General features: G+C 43.1%; 1 protein-coding gene across 1 annotated transcript in view; it reads left to right on the top strand.

Annotated features, from left to right (window-relative positions):
- Nucleotides 1-1,953: 1,953 nt before the first annotated feature.
- Nucleotides 1,954-20,757, top strand: part of TRHDE (thyrotropin releasing hormone degrading enzyme) — a 213,069-nt gene continuing 194,265 nt past the window's right edge. The window contains exons 1-2 of the mRNA XM_071423413.1: nt 1,954-2,771; nt 8,241-8,514. Coding sequence (XP_071279514.1) covers nt 1,954-2,771; nt 8,241-8,514 — 1,092 coding nt within the window. The remainder of the gene's footprint in view (nt 2,772-8,240; nt 8,515-20,757) is intronic.

Below are 20,757 nucleotides of genomic sequence, written 5' to 3'. Positions count from 1 at the left end.
TTATACTGAAACTGGTAATCCTTAATCTGGTTTAAGTGTCAATAAATGATCATTTGTATTCTGCAACAGTATGCAAAGTGATGTAACACTTCTTGAAGATGTCAAAGATTCAGGACAAAGAAAGATTAGGCATTTCCTCTTGAAGTATAATGGCTAATATATCACATTTAATGAAACTCTTCAGATTTGCTTTGCTTATGAAAGAAGTGCAGGACTTGATTTTTATTTTTTGTTCTTTTCTCTTCACTATGGAAAGTAAGGCCTTTATCCTGTGAATTGTTATGTATGCATTTAACTTGATGTACAGCATATATTCCCATAGATTCCACAGGATTGAATGCCAAAGATAGACACATCTGTGACTGCTTACAAGATTGGAGCTGAAGAGCTTCAAAAGAGAAAATGAACAGAGATAGTTTTTGAAGTATGCAAGCAAAATAAGGGGAACAGAGATGCTCTCAGACATTGATCTAGATCCTTGCTGTATATATTAATTCTGTGTGTTTGCAGATCCTATGTACAAAAGTTTGGGTGCAGGTGGAAAAAGTAGGCTGATTCGGCTTTCCAGACAGGGACTCACTCCTGGGGGTACTCAAGCCAAGTGTTGCTGTATTATCGCAGGCAGCATTTAACACATCTTTAAATCCCTCCAGCTGAGGGGTGGGGGTTCAGCACTGACAGGAGGAGAGTAAGAGAGAAAGTCCTGGGGCCGCGGAGTTACGGCAGGGGGATTTCTGAAAGTACCAGCCAACGCTTACGGCGCGATTTTTTCCCGGGCATATTAATCCTATCGATTTAAGTAGGAGTATTTATCCTTTTCTGAGCTCCATCCTCACGTTAGTATGACAGCACTATTGTCGTTCAAACACGTAGTCGGCGGCTCTTTATTAAGTCTCTATAAATATGGCACAGTAAGGGCATTCACTATTTATGTGGAGAGCACACGCATTCGTGTGTAATCCCGGGCAGTCCTACGGCTCGGAGGCTTTGCAGTCTCCCCACTCCCGGCGCAGCCTGGCCCTCGCCCTCCGCCCGCCCCGGCCGGGGCTCCCTCGCCGCCTCAGCGACCTCCCCCGGAGCCGCCGCGTGTGACACACCGGAGAAAAGCCTCCCTCGTCCCCGCGTCGCCCCCGCCTCCCGCCCCCGCCCGCTCCCCCGGGGCGCCGCCGTCACCGCCGGCAGCCGGAGCAGCCGCTGAAGCCGAGGGGCGGCGGGGCTTGCCCGCCTCTCCCCCCTTCCCATCCTTTCCCTTCCCTTCCCTCGCCTCTCCCCGGTGCCTATATATAGCCGCCTCTGCTCGAGCCAGCTGGGAGATTGCTCTGTACCTGCAGGAGACAGGAAAGAGAAAATAAGAGGAGCGACTCTCAGGAGCCTGACCCGCTATCAGGAAGAGGAGGACGGGCCCGGCCCGCGCCGCTGTCCGGTGCCACCGCCCCCGCTGCCGGGCGAGTCCCGCTGGGACGGGCCGACCTGCGCGGCGGCGCCCCGGGGGCGCGCATGGCTCGGGCGCTGCCGGGGCCGGGCGAAGAGCCCGACCCCGGCCTCGGCGGCTCGGGACGCGGGGGAAAGAGAGCTCCCTGCGGACGGCGGCGCTAGCGGGGGGCCGGGGCGGCAGAGCCCTCCCCCCTGGCGCCGAGGTGCGCTCGGCGGCATGTGCTGAAGTGCCCCGCAGAAGCCGCACAAGTTGCCTGCGCGCCGTGGCCCGGCGGCCGGACGGCGGGGAGCGCCCGCCGCCTCTTGCCTGACCCGACCCGACCCGACCTCGTCCCGTTCCCTTCTCTGAGGGCTGCTCCAACGCGGGGCTCCCGGCGGCCAGGGTGATGCGGCTCGTTGGGAAGTGAGAGACCGTGCGTCCCACGAGGGCCGAGGGCCCCCTGCCTCGGAGTCTCCCATGCTGTCGGGGCCCCCTCGGGTGGCGGCGGCCCCGCGGGAGGCGGGGGCGGCGCTGCCGTGATGGCCCTGGAGGAGAAGCGTGAGAAGCGCCCGCCCGTCACCCCCATGATGATCGAGGAGGAGGCCGCCTTGCGGAACGGCAGCCGGGGGCTGCCGCCGGGACCTTGGGCCGAGGCGGCGGGGCCAAGACCCCGCACCACGGAGCGGCACATCGCCGTGCACAAGCGCCTGGTGCTGGGCTTCGCTGTCTCCATCCTAGCGCTGCTGGCAGTGACCATGATTGCCGTGCTGCTCAGCGTCCGCTTCGAGGAGTGCGGCGCCGCCGCCGACGGTCCGCCGCGGGCCGGCGGCAACGGGAGCCTCTCGGGGGTAGCCCGGCAGCCGCACGGTGCGGGGCAACCCCCCGGCCGGCCGGAGGAGGATGCGCGGGGCGGGGAAGCGGCGGAGGAAGAGGAGGAGGAGGAGGAGGAGGAGGAGTGGCAGCGGCGGCGGGAGCTGCCGCCCTGGGCCCGGCCGCGGCTGCCGCGGCACCTGCGGCCGCTGCACTACAACCTGATGCTGACCGCCTTCATGGAGAACTTCACCTTCAGCGGGGAGGTGAACGTGCAGCTGGAGGTGCGTAACGCCAGCCGCTACATCGTGCTGCACGCCCACCGCATGCACATCGAGGCGGTCCGCGTGGCCGAGGACAAGCTGGCCGGCGGAGTGCGGGTGGCCCGCACCTTCTTCTACCCCCAGACCCAGGTGTTCGTCGTGGTCCTCAACCGCAGCCTGGAGGTGCAGAGAAGTTACAACCTTAAGATCATCTACAACGCCCTCATCGAGAACGAGCTGCTGGGCTTTTTCCGGAGCTCCTACGTCCTCCACGGCGAGCGAAGGTAGCGGACGGGCCGCGTCGCCTCAAACCCAACTCTGTCCGAAGTTGGCGGCCCCCGCGCCAACTTCGGCTAGGGCGGCGCTAGGACCCGGCGGCCGCGGCGCCGCCAGGCGGGTGATGCCGCTGGCTCCGCGCTGCTCGGCCCCGGCGGTCCCGCCGAAGGGTGAGGGGCTCGGCCGGCTGCCCGTGAGGGGGCTACGGCGGGGGAACGGCCGCCAAGGCCGGCCGGCTGCTGAGCGCAGGCCAGGCCTCGCATCCCCCCGCCACCTCTCTCTGGTCATCTCCGTAGGGCTCGGCTGTCAGAGCAGAGCTGCGGGCGTTCTCGGGGACCGCGAGCCCTTGCCCGCTCCGAGCCACCGGCCGGTGTCGTGAGACAGCCGTGAGAGCGGCTGGAGGGCGGCCGAGGCTGCGGGACTGAGCGGGGGCGGGCGGAGCTGCTGCGGGGCGGTGCGGGCTGGGGCCGTGCGGAGGCCGGGCCGGGGTTAGCCGGGGCCGCCGCAGGTGAGCGGAGCGCTCCGCCTGCACGCCCCGCCTGCGCGGGGAGCGCTGCGGGGAGCGGCCGCCGGGTCAGGAGATGCCCCGGCACAGCTTGGGGACGGACGGTGGCAAGGAGCAAACTTGCAAGGGTGCCACCAGTGAGGCAGAATGTCTGCTAGGTCCTTGGCAAGGCAGAGGCTCCGGGTCTGTTTCACACAAAGACTCTGTGTTCGGCTGCCGTGTGCCCTCGTATGACAGAGCCTTGTCAGGTTACAAATAGCAGCGTGTAGGGCAGCGAGACTTCCGTTTTGCTTTTTTGCTTTTATTCTGTTTGGTAAAGGAAAAAACGTGGTGGGATGCGTTTTCACATACGCTGAACACGTTTACAGTACAGCTGGGTCGCGGCAGATTTACACCCTGTGACCTGTCAAACCTGATTCATTTGCGGGCAGAGTAAGATTCAGTCTTGATCTGTATTTACTCATGTGGTTAAAGCCCCTTGGGTCCCTATCTGGGCCCTTGTTGCGGTGGGCAGGGTTACTGTGGAGGGCCCCGTTCAGTTACAGAGGCTTTCTTTTTAAAGAAGGTGTTTTCTAACCACATTAAGGCTTTGTAATGGAAAAGAAAGGCAAGGATGGACTTCTTGATAGTTCTGGCACGGTTTATAATTTTAGAATTGGATTCTTTTTAAGCTGTCCTTTCTTGAAATATCTGTGCAGTGACAGGTTTTCTTTTCCTGAATCTTAGTGTTTTAGATTGTGGAAACAATTTAAGTGAAACAAAGATTTTATAGTTGGTAGAACTGGGTAAAAATATTAAGACATGAAAAGCATCCTCACCAACTCAATTAAGTGAAAAGCCCTTTTATATAAACATATTTTCATTACTATGATTACTGACAATTTTCAAAAACCTGATATTAGAACCTCAAGCAGGATTGAAATAAAGTTTTCACAATTTGTCATCAGAGTGAAATAAAAAGGAAATTTGAAAAAGCACAGTTGTAAGAAAAGATGCAGATAAAATGCCTTTTGTCACAGTTGACTGAATGGTTGGGGTAATAGGGAGTTCTTACAGACCTGTATTGAAATGGGCAAATCAGAAAACAAAATACTGTTAACAGCAGGGGGTATAATTCACTTTACAAATCTGAGAAGTTATTTAAGCAGTTATTATTCTCGTGTACTTTGACTTTGTGTAGGAATAATTGAACTGTCAAATAGGTGTGGCAGTGACATTTCTCCAGAGCTACTGTACTGCACTTCAATACTGATCCCCTAGTTGAGATTTAGAAACCATCACCAACAAAAAAAAAGGTCTATTCACTGTTTCAGTCATCAGGATAGTTTAAGACACAGGGTGGAAGGTGATGGTAAAATGTTTTTCGCAATGCTCTGTGTGTAACTTTTCAGATATAAATTACTTTGTTTTTAATACAATTAAGTATAGTCATGGGCAAATTACTTACCTTACATAAGGTAGCATTGCTATATTGAAATAAGTGGCATGTTTTTCCTTTACACCCCCTCACTTATATTTCTTTCAGTAAAACATTTTTATAACTGTAGCCATTGCATGGTTGTAGTTTAAGGTGTTAAATAGAAAAGTGTTTTTCCTTTTCATCTGTCAGAGGCTTAATGACTCACTATAGTATAAAGTGAATAATACCCATTCTAAACCAGGGAACTTTTTTGATCAGAGAGTCTTACAGTAACAATTTGCATTCCGATTAATAATCCATTTTTTAATATGATACATATAACTGTTTTTAGTCCTCAAACTCAGACAGCTTCTATTATGATAGACAGACAGACTTGCATGCTCTGGGAGACCTTGCTGTTCCAGCAGGGCTTTGATTTTTTGACAACTTTATATTCAATTAAAGTACATCAGCCTCATTGGAGTAGTACTTGCTGTAAAAGGGTCCAAACCATCATTTTTCACTTTTGTTGTACATGAGGAGCAAATAATTCTGCTGTGAGGCATCACAAACATACTAATGCCTTCACTTTATGATTTTTTCCCCTAAAGTTAGTTTCTCTGGCCTTCACGGGTGATCGTTGTAAATCAGCCTGAAATGTAAAAGCTATGTTAAAGTATTTATTTTCTGACTGAAATCTTTCTTACTGTACTTGAAATGTAAAATGCAAGTGATATGCTACAAATTTACTTTGCATTATGTGCTAGAATTTACTGACAATAATCAACAGAAATATAATACAGAGCTACAGGAGGAGTATGCAGGCATAATATAAATGAACATCAAAGTTTGGAAGTGAAAAGGAAAAAAAAATTCTTTTCTCACACAGAGAAAACAAAGACATATTCTTTAATCTTCTAACAACTAAGATGTCAAAATAGGTTATTGAGGAAACACATCTTCCTTTAATAGACAAGATGGAATTAAAACACCTGCAAGTTACTGCCATGGGTATTCTGAGAAGAAGGACTGTGAGCCCGTCATGCCCTCAAGTACAACCTTTTGTGGTGGTATTTTTGGGAACAGGAGGTAAAAGTGTTGGTATCCAGAGAGATGTGTAAAGGGAAGGATGAAATAGTCAAACTGCCCTTCACTTTTGGCACGCTGTAGAAGTCTGCTTGTTTTACTTGAACACAGAGTGAAATAGATAAACAATGTTTTGGGTTTAGCTTGTTTGTTTTCTTCAAATAGTTAGGGTTTTTTTAAAGCAGTTTTAAGATTTTGTTTGTTTTGCTTTATGGCACAGCGAGCAAATCAATGTCTGATAGTAATGCACATGCTGTAGATATCACTATTATTGGTAGTTGGTGTATTTTTAGTATGAAATATTGACTGCCCTGTGTTTGCCCAGTTATGTCTGTGTGGATATATCTGTCTATCTGTGAAAACACAGAAGATGAAGAGTTTATCAGGGTTTATTAGCCTGGTGAAGGGATTCTTTCAGTGGCCTAATATGTATTAAAAGATGACTGATAAGATCTCTGAGAAGTGGCGTGAAGATGTGGAGAGGGGGCAAGGGAAAGCTTCCTTATTTAGAGGGTATCACAGTATGACCAATATTTCCTAAGTACACATTTACGTGTGTGTCGGAGCTCGTTAAAATCGTTAATTGCAGAGGAAAGTTCATCATTCTTGCTTTGTTAATAACAGGCCAGTACAGTTTTCCATGCTCACTTGAAGCTTCTGTTGATGTCTGTAGCTGTTTAGAGTGTGCCTAGAATGCAGAATCAGGTCCACTTGAAATACTTTGCATATAAATTAAGTTGCTTTGCTTCATTTAATTGGCTGATTTGGCTTTGTTGCAGTAGTACAAATCCATTGACATGGGAGTTTTTTGGTTTAACACTGAGATATCTGGCACTAACTTTTTACTTTAGATTTAGCAATCTTATCCAAAATGCTGGTTTTAATAATCCATGTTTTGTCATGAGGCAAGAAAAATGTGAATACCTTCAATAATTATTAGCCAAAAAAGGCTTTTTATTTTAGAAAGAAGACCAATGGTAACTGCTTCAGTGGTGGAAAATTTTTTCAAGTTTTAAAAAAGTTATCCTTATTGAAAACATATATCGAGTTCTATCAGGCACTCTAGCAAGAAAAAGGTGTAACATTTCAATAAAATTATTTCTTCATTGCCTCCAAAATATGTGTAAAATCCAAAAAGTTTTAGAAGAAGTTAATGATACTTTTTTTCCCCTATGGGGTACCTATGTTTTTGTTTTGTCAATGTTAGAGTATTATATTCCAGATTAATGGTTATATACTGATTAATAATAGGTGCCACCATTTTCATTAAATCAAAGCTATTCACCCATATCACCCACTTTTTCCCTCAGAGGAATAACAGATGAATAACAGTCAGCCTCTAAAATCTTGATAAATGTTTGCCTGGTATCTAAAATTGCACAGTTATTTCCACAGATGAAACCTTGGAAGGTGAGACATGAATCAAAAAGCCTACATGCATGCTACCTTCACATTTACATGGTTGGCCCATGGTAATTTTCTTGTTCTACATGCCTCCAGAAAATACTCTTACCAAACTCCATATTTCAACCTTTTAAGTTTAGCTTCTTTTTTTCTATAAAAAGATCATGGGTTTTTCCCGAATGTGTAAATACATATCTCCATTCAGAAGGCTTCCTATTCTGTATCTGGATCAAAATTTATTTAGTTCCAAAAAACAAAAAAAATGTTACAGGTTTTATTGTCAAGCTAAAGCCTTCCCATTCTTGCCATTCATGCTTAATAAATACCTTTACCTCCTTCAGAGATCTTTCCAAAATTTGGCCCATAAACTGAGAACATGAATTTGCTCTCTATAAAGTACACCAGAAAAAAAAAAAAAAAACATGTGTAGAAGAATGGTGAAATACTTTGTGCAGGTTTAATAATTTGCTTTCATTTGTGATTCTGCTAAGCTCACAGAATGGTTTTTTGGAGGTGCGCAGACACAGCAGTGCTATGTAGCACTCTGCCCCAGGCCTTCATGCAGCTGGTAGAGAAGTAATCAGCTGTGGAAAACAATGACCCTCCTGAGTGCGCTGTGTGACCGTAAGTTCTCATGCCCAGAGAAAGGTAAAGCGCCCTGTCAGTGCCTCAGGGCAGAGTGAATTCCCTGAAGGCTCTTAAATCCTGCTTTGAACTGAGTGTGCTTGTTTTGCATTGTGTAGCCAACAGTGGCTTGCTTTTTTCCCCACATATTGATGAACAATACTGCGAGAACCTGAAGTTTGATGCAAGGCGAGAGGGTTGATTTCTTTAGTGTTGGTGTGGTGTCCACAAATTTATAGGAAATTCGTAGACCATTAATTTGTATCTATTGCATTGCAATAGAGGTAGTAAGAAAATGATGAAGCAGTGTTCAAACACTATATATTTTGTGTATTTCAGTTGTAATTATTTCCTCCTTTAAACCACAATGGTCAAGCATTGTCTGATTTGGTATGTCTGTGAATCAAGTGCTAGGCACAATTAATAATCAATTTTCATTTTTGTTTTCTGCTTTTCTAGGTTTCTTGGTGTTACACAGTTTTCTCCTACTCATGCCAGAAAAGCCTTTCCTTGCTTTGACGAGCCCATCTACAAGGCCACATTCAAAATCAGCATCAGACATCAAGCTACTTACTTATCTTTGTCCAACATGCCAGTTGAAACTTCTGTTTTTGAAGAAGATGGATGGGTTACAGATCACTTTTCACAGACCCCTCTCATGTCCACCTATTACCTGGCTTGGGCAGTGTGCAATTTTACATACCGGGAAACTGTCACCAAGAGTGGAGTAGTTGTAAGTATTTCTAATGTACCAAAACCATTTCATTACTTTGAAAACCCTCTGTTTTTGTAAAGGGATTGTGCCAGCAAATATTTAAAATATATTCTTGATTAATATTTTTAAAATTTGCTGGTCTATTTAATGATTATATATATTGTTTGGGACCTTTCCTGGAGGTTTGTCTAACATTTTTAGTTTGTCTTGTGCCTTTTGTACAGGGTTAGCTTAGTAGGTGTGGTTATCTGATGAAATTTTAAACTTTTAAATATGCCGTTAAACTACACTTTGTTTTTCTTGGGAAGTTTTTTCTTGTTTTTCCTGTAGCCTTTTCATTACCAGTGTTCATGAGATTATTAAAGTGGTAATACTGGTAAGGTTTCCAGTCTCCTTCCTTCACTACTGTTGTGTCCCTTGGTGTACTGTATAGTAGCTCAGAAGGCTGATATAGTAATTTCTCTCTTAGATCTTTTGCCCAGGAACAGGACTTTGCAACCTATCTGCTTCCTGAGGCTAATGGAAGTCCTAAGTTCCTGAAGGTGTTTTTTGCAACTATGGCAGGATTCCAGGAGTTATGCCTTGAAAAAAAAACAAGAGAGAAAATCCTTTATTTATTTATGTCAGTTTTGGTTTTGCGTACAAATATCAAGCTCAGAACTGTATAACAAGCCAAAACATACATGAGAAATGCTGTCAGCTTAATAGAATATTTTACAGCGCTGTCATCTTGATTTTTCAGGTGAACATACAGAGAAAGCCTTCCTACTTAGTTACTGTGAATAACAAAACAGAGCCAGTTCTGGAAGTAGAGGACCAGACAACAGTTTGAGCTGTGAGCCTGAGCAAAGGAGTGTTCCCCTTATACTTCAGCAAATGGCTGTATGATTTTGTACTGTAGCCTGGGGGCTTGAGGAAGGGCTGCAGACTGTTCATATCAGGAAGTATCTCCTTAGACACTTTCAGCCAGCCTGAGCATTGTGCTGCAATGGAGGCAGCTGATCCACCTTCTCTGAGCCAAAGGTGTTCTTGGCCTCCCTTGTGCCAGCCATCAGCTCTGTACAGCCATATGATCTGGCTGAAAACTGACCTGAAAAATAACTAAAAATGTGGTGAGTTTTCAGCCAAAACAGTTCACTGATCTAGCTTTTTGTGCTGCTACCAGAGTCCTAGCATGGATTTGAGGCTGTGCTGATGGAAGGTAGACCCGGGAAGCACTGGCATTTAGGCTCATTTAGGCTGTCCTGAAGGGATCAACGAATAAGTCTTGTTTTTGTTATTGGAACAAGTTGAGTAGGACACTGGAGGCCTTTCTTCAGCCCATTTCTGCTGTAACCAGCAGACTGTGACAGTACTCTCTGGCACCACACAAGGAGGAAGTATGACTAGGAAGTGGTTCTCCTGAGGTGCTTTAACCTATAATAATATGGGAGCTGCTGAGACTTATGTAATAGTCATAGGATCATAGAACAGTTTGGGTTGGAAAGGACCATAAAGACCATCTAGTTCTGAACCCCCCTGCCACAGGCAAGCGCACCTTCCACTAGACCAGGTTACTCAAAAACCTCATCCAACCTGGCCTTGAGCACTTCCAGGCATGGGTCATCCATAGCTTTTCTGAGCAACCTGTTCCAGTATCTCACCACCCTCAGAGTAAAGAATTTCTTCATAACACCTAATCGGAACCTGCCCCCTTTTGTTTTGAAACTGTTACTCCTTGTCTTATCACCACTGTTGGCATAACCAAATAGTTGAAAGGTTGGGGATGCAACTCAGGACCATCAATTTGAAACATGCAACCTACTTCCTCCATAACTCATTTTATTGTAGTATTGTTTAGAGCTCATATCCTGTAGACTTTTGCTGCTTGAATACATTTGATGCCTTGTAGAACAACAGATAGCTTTCTGCTGTTCTTGTGTTTTTTTTTCAAAACTGCTTTCAAGACTTTAGATTTACCTGGAATCTGAACAGAAAATCCAAGTATTCTTTTGTTAGGAATTTTTGATTACTAGAGCCTTGTAGTTATGCTTGAGTCTATTGGTTCAGCATATGTAGGAGATACACATGTATATCCAACCAGCTTGTGCCACTGGACAGAACTTTTGCAACAATTATGAAAATTAGTAGGTTAATCTTCGTTAATCTTAAGGAAAACTTTGAGACCAAAATCCTACATAAATTGAGATAGTCTGTTACCCTATGAAATTATTTGGTTAGTCTAGAGTTTTAGCTCTTGTTTTTTTATAAAGCCCTTATCACAGAGGTATAATAACGCCCAGGAATACAGAAGTAGTTTGCACTGGGTTATTGGTTAAATATATCTTGCTGTTTTTCAGTTCCATTTGGGATGTGATCATCTTTTATCATGGTTCAGTTTTGTTGAAAGAGTGTGTTTTAAGGTATGAACTCATGGCAAGTACTTCAGTTCAGAGCTGCATTCTTTCAGATGAATTGCTGAGGTAATCCATCTTTTTGAGTCTTTTATATTGCAATGCCAGGAGTTCGTGGACGCTACTGAGTGAATTTGAAATCATTGGAATCCTTGCACATGGAATTTCAAATTTCTTCATTTCCTTCAAAGCCACTTTTTACTAAAATACAGTTACCCCCATATCCATGGCAGTTAAGTTAAATGTATAATTAAAGTAAATTTGCATATAAAAATGAATGGATTTTCATGAAAATTACCCAAACCTTCAGCTGAAGCATCTTGATAGGCTATTTCTTGTATTGGTGAATCTTCATTTTAATTAATGCAGTGTGTATTATATTTGTTAGTAGACACCTAAAAGACCACAGCTTGCATATACTTCTGCTTTTCTTTTGGCAGTTCTATGAACCTCGTTGTAGTTCACAAAACATTTTGGGGGGAGTGCGCTGTCCTTTCAAATTTTGACAGCATGCTAATGATTATAATCTCACTTCTTTTCCAGCTGAGCAGTATTAATAAAGTACTGTGGTCAAAGGAAGATAAACTCTGAGGAATAGAACTACCTGTGAGATGAAAAGCAGATTTTTGGGTCAAAATTGCTTAAATGTTAACTTTTCATTTTTTCTCAAAGAATGTGACTGACCTCCAAATTAGTTTAAACTTAAGCATGGCATTCAATACAAGTCAAGTTTTAAATAGAAACTGCCTTTTGGAAAGCTTAGGTAGCCAATCAAAATACTTATGTGGCTAAAGCCTATATAATTCTTGCATGAAGATGTTTTGTGTTTCATTAAAATTATTTGGAAAAAGGGAATTAAGACAAGCAGCTATTTTTAGGAGCATCCTATAGTGGATGTGAATCATTATCACAAGCATAACTCTTAAGTCCATGTGGGTCTGGTCCATATCCCTTCCAGATTAGGTAATTTAAAAGCAGACCTGATTTTTTATATGTATTACAGGTATATAATATTTTGTTCAGATTCAGCTGGGATTACAGAAGAGCACAGCAACTGCCTTTATTCCAGGGACTTTATTCCTGTGTAAAGGACAGAGGTGCAGTCATCTGTGCTGCTATGGACTAGGGAGCAGTGTGGTTCTATGAGGGTGATGCCTGAGGTAATGTTGTTTTGAGGTAGGAGGGGGGCCCTTGCAAGCAGGCTTAGCTGATCAGTGTGGCTCTAGCAGTTGTACCAGCTGCAGCTGGGGAAAATCATGGGATCTGGGTATTGTCATCTTTGCACAGTACAATAATCCGGAAAACTCCACTTACCTCCACATGCTTGCTGTCTTATTTTGCATTTCCTAATCATGCATCATAAGTTCTTTGTTAAAGAACTTCTTCTTAAAAGCAAAATATTGCTGGTTGGATTGTATTGTCTGTCACATCATCTCTGTGTTTCTTTCCTTCATTGATGTCTTTATTTGTGCTTTCAATCCACCAGGCCTTTTCCAACTATTGTTACTTTATTTTTTCCCCTGCTTGGATTAGTGCTTCTGTTCTCCAAACCCTCTGTTTCTCATTCCTTTGTCAGGTGAACATGGAAAACTCGCTATTTCCTGCATGGCTTTTCAGTGTCTCATAAGTTAATTCATTTTTCCTTCTGTAAATTCTTTCTCTTTTTGAATTAGTGGAAGGAGGGAGCACACAGTGTATCAGTGGAGATGAATGTATGGCTGGCAAAGATGTTTCTGGGAGATTCATATTCTCCTATTCTTCCTTTTTGCTATGGATGGGATGTGGAGATAGGTATGGAAATAAAATGCCAACTGGCAACACTAAAGAGTTTCTTTTGTCTGGGGGAGTATCTGCTCAAAACAGAAAAAGAAAGTGTATGGAAAGAAGTGAAGTCAGGAGCAATTGTGGGTGCAGGGGTTAAAGAGACAAGTGCAGACAGTACCAGAGCAGATGGGATGAGCAGCTGTGAAAGAAAGTGGCTATCTAGCTGGGTGGTGGTGAGTGGGAGGAGAAATGCTGAAGGAAGACAGTACCCAAAGAAGAATTTTGCATGGTTTCACTTTTCTTACCCCTGCTTCTCTTCCAATGGTGGCAGCACATTTTGCAGGACTGGCAGTGTCTGCCTGATCACAGCTGGTTCAGCTGCTCAGGGTAGGACCTCCACTGACAGAACCCATGCATGTTCCTTTCTAAAGAGACCTTTATGACCACTTGTGTCTTGTTTTCAGCTGTATTAAGTGTTATTGTAGTGCCATCAGCGCTGAGTACTTTGTCATGATACAAAGACCTTAAGGCTAAGAAAGCTCTTACTATTAGAATTACACCAGAATAAAGTCAACCTTTATTGCACTGCTTTTGTTTTGATATTGCTTTATCTAAGATGCAATTAATGTTCACAAGCTGTACAGTACATTTAAGTCTTACCCTGGCCAATGAGGAGGAGCTCTAATAATCTGGCTAAAGGAAAGTGAGATAATTAGTGTTTCTGTAGTGCTTTCTGCCTTGCAGAGAGCCTGTATAGAAGTCCTGGCATTGAATTCTCTCAGACATGTGCCTGGGGGTCTCACTCAGTTTGGCTTAATATAACTAAGAAAGATCTAGTGGTCTCAAGAATGGGATCTGTGTAGTAATAATTGCTTGATCTGCAAAAGTGAAAAATTATTTTTTCCAGGAAGAGCTAGTGAACAGAGTCACATAAGCAGATTTAGATCAGGATCAGTACATGTCCAGCAGCTCATGTTCGTTTAGTTCAAGCATGGGACCATGGTTTTATTCATGTCCTTAAGACAAGATGACTGGATATAGTACAGTGCTTCCAGCTGGACAGCTGTTTGGGCATTCCCTTACCTGAAGTGTGGTGATCAGTCTGAGGAGACTAAAGAGCTGACTTTCAGTAATAGTCTAAGAAAAAGAAAAAACCTGATGTTGATCAGCAGAATAACTTTTTCCCAGTGAATTTTGTCATTTGCTAGTCACTAGAAAAAACTGAAAATATCAGTCTTGTTTAAAATAACTATGCACTTACTATGCAATTCAGTTAGTAGCTTTTACAAAATTATTTTGTATTTGAAAAAATGTATTAATACTTTTGTCTAATAGCAAGAATGACCTCAAGACCATACAATTTCTGTCAGCTAATGACTACCTGGGTTAAAGGCTTGAGGCTCTTCCTTAGGCCCTCTCTTCAGCTGATGATAGTAACTACCAGCAAAGTCTCTTCATCAGTTATTATTTATTCATCAGTATTGAAGCAATTATATGTGAGATAATTCTTTGTGGGTGAGCATATTGGTTACAGCAGAATGGTTATGCTATCAAAAGTAGAACTTGTCTTCAATTAAAATTTTCTTCCTCTGCAGCCTGAATTTAAGTCCAGCTCCAGAGTTGTGCTCTACTTTTGAAGCCCTGCAAAGTAACTTTTGTTAGCCCATCACTTACCACTGGGAGGCCACACGTTTATCTGATAAACAGGTAACAGCTAACACAGGAAGCACCAGGCATAATTCTGAAGCCTGGTACAATGCAGACTTGTAATATTTAATCCTTATATGTCCATGAATCTTACAATAATGCACATTTGTTTTTGCTTTTTCCTACTAATGTCCCACACTTGCCATCTTCAGAACAGCTTTCATCAAACAGTTAAAAATAAAATGCATGTTGGAAAGAGTGTATTGGGAAGTATGCAATTAGGTTGAGCTGGAAAAGCACACGTGGATATAGATAGGTGTGTTTGTGATTTCTTTAGCGAGTGTTTCTCTGTAGTAACAATAGCCTGATTCTGCAAGTATCTTTTACTCAGTTCAGTGCTTGCTAGTGTGAATTACTTTAAGTGGGAAGGTGTATTATAATACAATAGGAATCCAAAGAAATTTTAGCTTTTTCAGATTCACTGCATCAGTAGTTGTTTACCCATTCTGTTTCAGATTTGTATATTGAAAATAGCTTCTAGTTTATTAATTTTTAAATACTGTAGCTACAAAACATGCTACAAACAAACAAAAACCTATGTGATCAGCATCCATGCTAAACTGAATATGCCAGGGAATTTGTTAAAAACATAAATTGCAAACTTGCAATCCATTGTTATTGATTTCTGGTTGAATTTGCAAGTCGAATGCACTAGGAAAACACTGTACATTTATTGTGCTTACTCCTTTAAAAATTTCTCTCTGTCAGCACTTGTAGTACATGCTGTATTTAAATGTGATATTTGTTTTACTAATGTAAATGCCCAGGTGCACTCTGCAAATAATGCTATTGAATTGAAAAACTTGAGTTTGGAAGGATTGTTTTGTTTTGTTTTAGGCTAGGAAGATCACCTGTCAGTATCTGGGGGCAGTGGTGTACTTTGTATATAGTAGCAAGAAGACTGTCAAAAAGCACAAATCAGTTTCTTAATTTGTGGCTATTTTGTAGGTTTATGGCTTGCTTGCAATTACAGTAAGGAGGGAGAGGCAGCACATGATTCCTGGCCTGATGGTTGTCAGAGCAGCTTCCTAATTGTAATTCTGTACATTCAAGAGCAGTTCAGTCTGTAGTGCTTCATCTGGGGTCTCTGCTGGCTAATGAAGGAAAAGAAAGGTCTGAGACAGTATTTCCCACTCCTTCCCTGCCATTTGCCCAGAGGAGAGTAGAGTGAAGTGCATGCAGTTCCTCCTACTTCCCACATTACAAGCAAGGAAAGAAGGGAGATGTAAGAGAAGACTTCCCTTTCATGTGCTAATGAATATATGCTTAGTAGTATGTGCTGTGACAATGCAACTCATAGCCAAGACTGAGCACTCAAGCTGCACTCTGCTTTCTGTATTGTGTTGTTTCATGTCTCCTTATGCTTCTCATGTTGTGCTGTCATATTTTATTTCATTAACTTATTCGTCTGTCCTTGGAATCAACATGAATGCTGCTCTCTGACATCCAAAGAAGAAGCAAGAGTCTGTTAGTGTCCTTCTATAAGAGTCATACTCTTGCTATAAAAGCAAAAGTGATGTGCCAAATAATCTGTAGGAGGTATCTCACGCCAGACCAACGTAAAGGTGAACACATTCCTGCACCAGCCTGAACATCTGTCAGTCAAGCCAGTGCTTTCCTGCATGCCTACTGTAGTAACTGTGCTCTATGCAATGAAAATGGATTACAGACTTAGCTGACATCTAGTTGAGTGACAGATACAGTATTCGTTGATGGAGGAGAGTGATGTGTGCTTATATTTATTTATAGACCAGTGTCTCCTCCAGGTTTTAGGTAAATTTAAATTGTATTTTTCTTACAGGAATGAGAAACTTAGCCTGTTTGTTCCCAGTTTTTATAGCCAATGGTGAGAAAGTAACCTCTTATTTTGGAGATTCATGCCTGTTGCTGGTCCAAGCCTCCTTTTTGAGGACAGACAGTCAGGTGTCTGTAATGTTCACCTTTTAGGCTTGCCTTGACCTATTGTTTTTGTGTTGAAAAACCTGCACAAATGCCACCTTATTTTTTGCCTTTGTCCCAGTATTTTTTGCTGCCTGAATGAAGGTTTATGGTATTTGCCCCCATTTTTACTAGTAGAATACCTAGTCAATTAGATTTTCTTCTAAGGTATTGTAGGGTTTACAGAGCTCTTTTGCTCTTACAGTGGGGTGCTTTCACACTTCGGGTACCTTTTTTGAAAGCTTTTTTTAATCAGGTGCTGGAATGTAATGAGATGCTGGAGAACAGTGCTGCAGAAAGTGACTTTGGGATCCTGGTCGATGGCTGAGCATCGGTCAGCAGTGCTCTGGCAGCCAGGAGAGGCCAGCCCTGTCCTGGGGTCCATCAGGCCCAGCATCACCAGCTGAGCAAGGGAGGGGATTTTCCTGCTCTGCTCTGCACTGGGGCAGCCTCACCTCAAGTGCTGGGGGCAGTTCTGGGTGCCACAATATCAAAAAGATATTAAACTATTAGAGAGTGTCCAGAAAAGAGCCATGAGGATGGTGAAGGGCCTTGAGGGGAAGCCTTGTGAGGAGTGGCTGAGGTCACTTGGTCTGTTCAGCCTGGAGAAGAGGAGACTGAGGAGATATCTCATTGTGTCTTCAGCATTCTCATGAGGGGAAGCAGAGGAGCAGGTATGGATCTCTTCACTCTTGTGACCAGTGACAGGACTCAAGGAAATGGCATGAAGCTGAGTCAGGGAGATTTAGGCTGGATATCAGGAAAAGGTTTTTCCCCCAGAGTGTGCTTGAACTCTGGAACAGGCTCCCCAGGGAAGTGGTCATAGCACCAAACCTGTCAAGAGTTCAAGAAGCATTTGGACAATGCTTTCAGGCACATGGAGTGATTCTTGGAGATGGTGCTGTGCAGGGCCAGGAATTGGACTCGATGATCCCGATGGTTCCTTTCCAACTCAGAATATTCTGTGAATCTGTAAATGTGCTTTTCCAGAGTCTAGCCTCCATGGCTTGACATGTCCTTTCCTGCTATTCTCCAGGGGTGCTGTTTGCACAGGGCAAACTGCTGCAGTGGAAATAGTGAGGCTGACTGACTGCCTTGTAGGCAATGCTCTCATTCTGAAGTTATTCCAGCTCATAGTGGTTGCCGTGACTGTCCAACTGCTCGAGCTCGGCACGTGGCCCCATCCCCTGGCGTGCCTCTCATACACTTAGGTGGGGACAGGTGCCAGAGAACCAGCTCTGTTGGCCTGGTTCCACTGAATGGTACCCCTAGGAGATCCTCTGCTGCTCCTGCCTGGCAGCTTTCTGGCTGCTGCACGCTGTTGAGACCTAGCAAGAGCAGTTAGAAATGAGAACTGAGCATGTTATCTTTGTATTTGGAACAGCATACTTTGAAAGCAGATTATGTTTCTCTTTGAAGGGTAAATGACCTAAAGTTTATTAAAAAGTTATCCCACAGTGGATTATCATGAAAATGTTTAGCAATGCATTTTGTTTCATAGCATGCAGTGGCGCTGTGCGGCAATGTGGGACAGAACAAGAAGACTAATATTTTATTTATTTGAAATTACTGGGTGGTGGAGAGGATAAGAAGCAAAAGGTGGTTATTAGCATTTACCTCTGGGGCTGCCCACACTTTTTTTGTCCCCCTCTCACCTCCCTTTTCCCAAGCGTGGTGATAGTTTGGTAGTCACAGCAGCTTGGAACCTCAGTTAAGAGTTCATATCCTCAGGATGGCAAGTAGTACCTCAGTTAATAAAGGTAAAAGGGAATAAAAGGTGGAGGAAATAAAAGGTGGAGGAGGAAGAAGGGAAATGGATTCCTATAGAATAATTTCAAAGAAAGTACACCTACTGAATCATTTGCATACCACATGAGTTTCTTGTAGCTCTTCAATCCCCTGGCTAAATAAATCACAGACCATTGTTGAACAATAAATAACATCACGCTGTGTTTTGTTTTACTGAAAAGTGTTCCTATATGTTTGAAATTTGATAATGTTGTAAGTTCATTGTTGCACTTTAAATACCATGGGGAAAAGGGAAACTGATTTATACCTGATGAGAAAGTTTGATAGTTTTAGTTTTTTTGTCTGATAGTTGGATGTCTGTTTTTCAGGTAGAAGCCCAAATCTGCATGTGGGAATATCAGTGAGTGATAAGATGTATTGCTTTATTCAAAGTCATATATATGAATGTGTATGCATTCATAAAGAGATTTTTGGCTACTGCTGCATCAGAGATGACATACAGTGGGGTTTTTTTTTCCTCTCACAAGACTAAATTAATACTTCTTCTCAATCTTCTTTTAATTTCTTACTGAAATTCTACTAACAGGGTTTGGGGGATGAAAAGTCAGGTAGGGGCCAGTCTCTTTCTCCAGGCAACAACTGTCAGAACAAGAGGACACAGTCTCAGGCTGCATCAAGGGAAATATAGTTTGGATATTAGGAAGAAGTTTTTCACAGAAAGAGTGATAAAATATTGGAATGATCTGCCTGGGGAGGTGGTGGAATCACCATCCCTGGATGTGTTCAAAAAAACACTGGATATGGCACTTGGTGCCATGGTTTAGTTGAGGTGCTTAGGGTGTGGATTGGACTTGATGATCTTGAAAGTCTCTTCCAGCCTCATCATTCTGTGTGATTCTGTGTGTGATGCCCAAACTTGCTTTTCATCATTAACCTTTGCTGTTTATTCCTTAGCAATTCTGTATGTTTAAAATGTTAAATATGCAGCTCTTAAGTAAAAGAACAGAGTGATCACAGGGAATATCTGATTTGTTTCAGTCCACAATACTTTTACTGTACAACCTTCCTGCAGTAAGCACCAGCAGAGGTAGCTTACTGTAGTAGCATTCTGCCTTTCTTTGGAAGTCTCCCATCATGCCATGCTCAGGTTGTATTCGATCTTTATTGTGATTTCTTGTTATAACTGTAGAATGCGGAGTGGTGGTTTGTACTTGTGTTCTATTTAACTTCCTCTGGGGCTGTTGAATGTTTATTCTCAAGCCAAGACCATTAGGTCTGAAGTGGAAATTTAGACAGTTAATATGAGCCATTCTAAAATAGCTTTGCAGTCACCTGCTGACCCTGACGATCACTTAAAAAAAAAAAAGCTTTAATAGGCAGAGAATTAGGAAATAGACTGTATTAACTTTCCTACTTAAAATATTACATGTCTTGTGGACAGTGTAGCAATGAGTATATTCAAGTTAATAGGCTGCAAGAGAGCAGAAAGATGAATCCTTTGCAAAGATGTATCCTTATGTAGAAAAAGGAGGGTTGAAACTTTTCCTTGTGTCTCTATGTGGCTTGGCTTGTAGTGGTGCACAGAAGACCTGTCATTCACAGTTGCTGAGGCAAGTACTGTATAGTTTGTCTGCCAAGTGAGCTTACATAACTTCTGTCCCCAGGAAACATGTCAGGCATACAGAGGAGATTGGGTGATAGCTTAGAGTTAAGATCCTAGTGCAAACCTTTTCAAAACAGTGATGTGTAAAGCATAAAGAGGCTTGAGAAAGTAGAAAGGGGATGAAGAAGGCCACCTCTTAGAAAACTTGGGACTCCTTGCTATGAAATAACTTTGAAATGCTGAACTAGCTTGGAACATGAGAGCTGCTTGAGCTGCAGAAAAAGTTCAGCGAAAGCATAATTTAGGTATGGAAATGAACATCAGTAATTTGCATGGTTACAATAGGGCGTATTATAACATTTGTCTTTACTACAAAATACTTTGATGAATCACACATGACTAGGAATGATTATACTACCATGAAGTATTGTGAGGATAAAAAGGATCTCTGAATCATAGTGCAGCTGGTAGTGTAGAGTTGCCTGGCTTCACAGTTCTGTTATTCAGGGTTGATGGCTATGAAGAAATATCCTGAGTGCTGTTTTGTATGTACATTTGTGCTTTAGCAGCATTTGAAGTATTTAAATATATTTAATTATACATTCTATTCCGTAACTGATCTCACCAGTACAGTTACACCTTGCAGTACCTACATGAGGAAGTCCGGAAAAGAACAAAACTGATTTCCCAGCAGAATCTATCTGCTCTGAAAGATACTTCCTCTTAAAGGCAGTCATGATTTACTGATGCTGGGATGTTTTCATTAAGTTGAGCTGTTGTTGTAATTACTATTACAAGTTGAAGTGCTTTTCCATATTTTTAGAGTTCTGTCACCTGAACTTGAACAAGCTCTGCTTTATCTAACATCCTCTAACCACAGATTTTACCGCCTTTTCTTGATTTTTATGTTGACTGCTTTGTGGTTTCTTGTCACTTCAGGCTCACCATCTTTCAGGTCCAAGGAATTGTGTGTTTTCCATTCAGCAGACTAAGTTCAAATAGGGCTGCTTAAACACAGTGCTGGTTTTCAGCTTCTTTTCTCTACCTCTGTCAAGGTTGGGATAGAAGCTCTCGAGATGATATTTCACGTTCAGGCTTAGATGTTTA

Source organism: Agelaius tricolor, unplaced genomic scaffold (assembly GCF_023055355.1).
Source record: "Agelaius tricolor isolate 1412-34295 unplaced genomic scaffold, bAgeTri1.0.p SCAF_3, whole genome shotgun sequence".
NCBI lineage: Eukaryota > Metazoa > Chordata > Aves > Passeriformes > Icteridae > Agelaius > Agelaius tricolor.
Note: the sequence above shows the minus strand (reverse complement) of the source record. Positions and strands in the feature narration are given on the sequence as shown.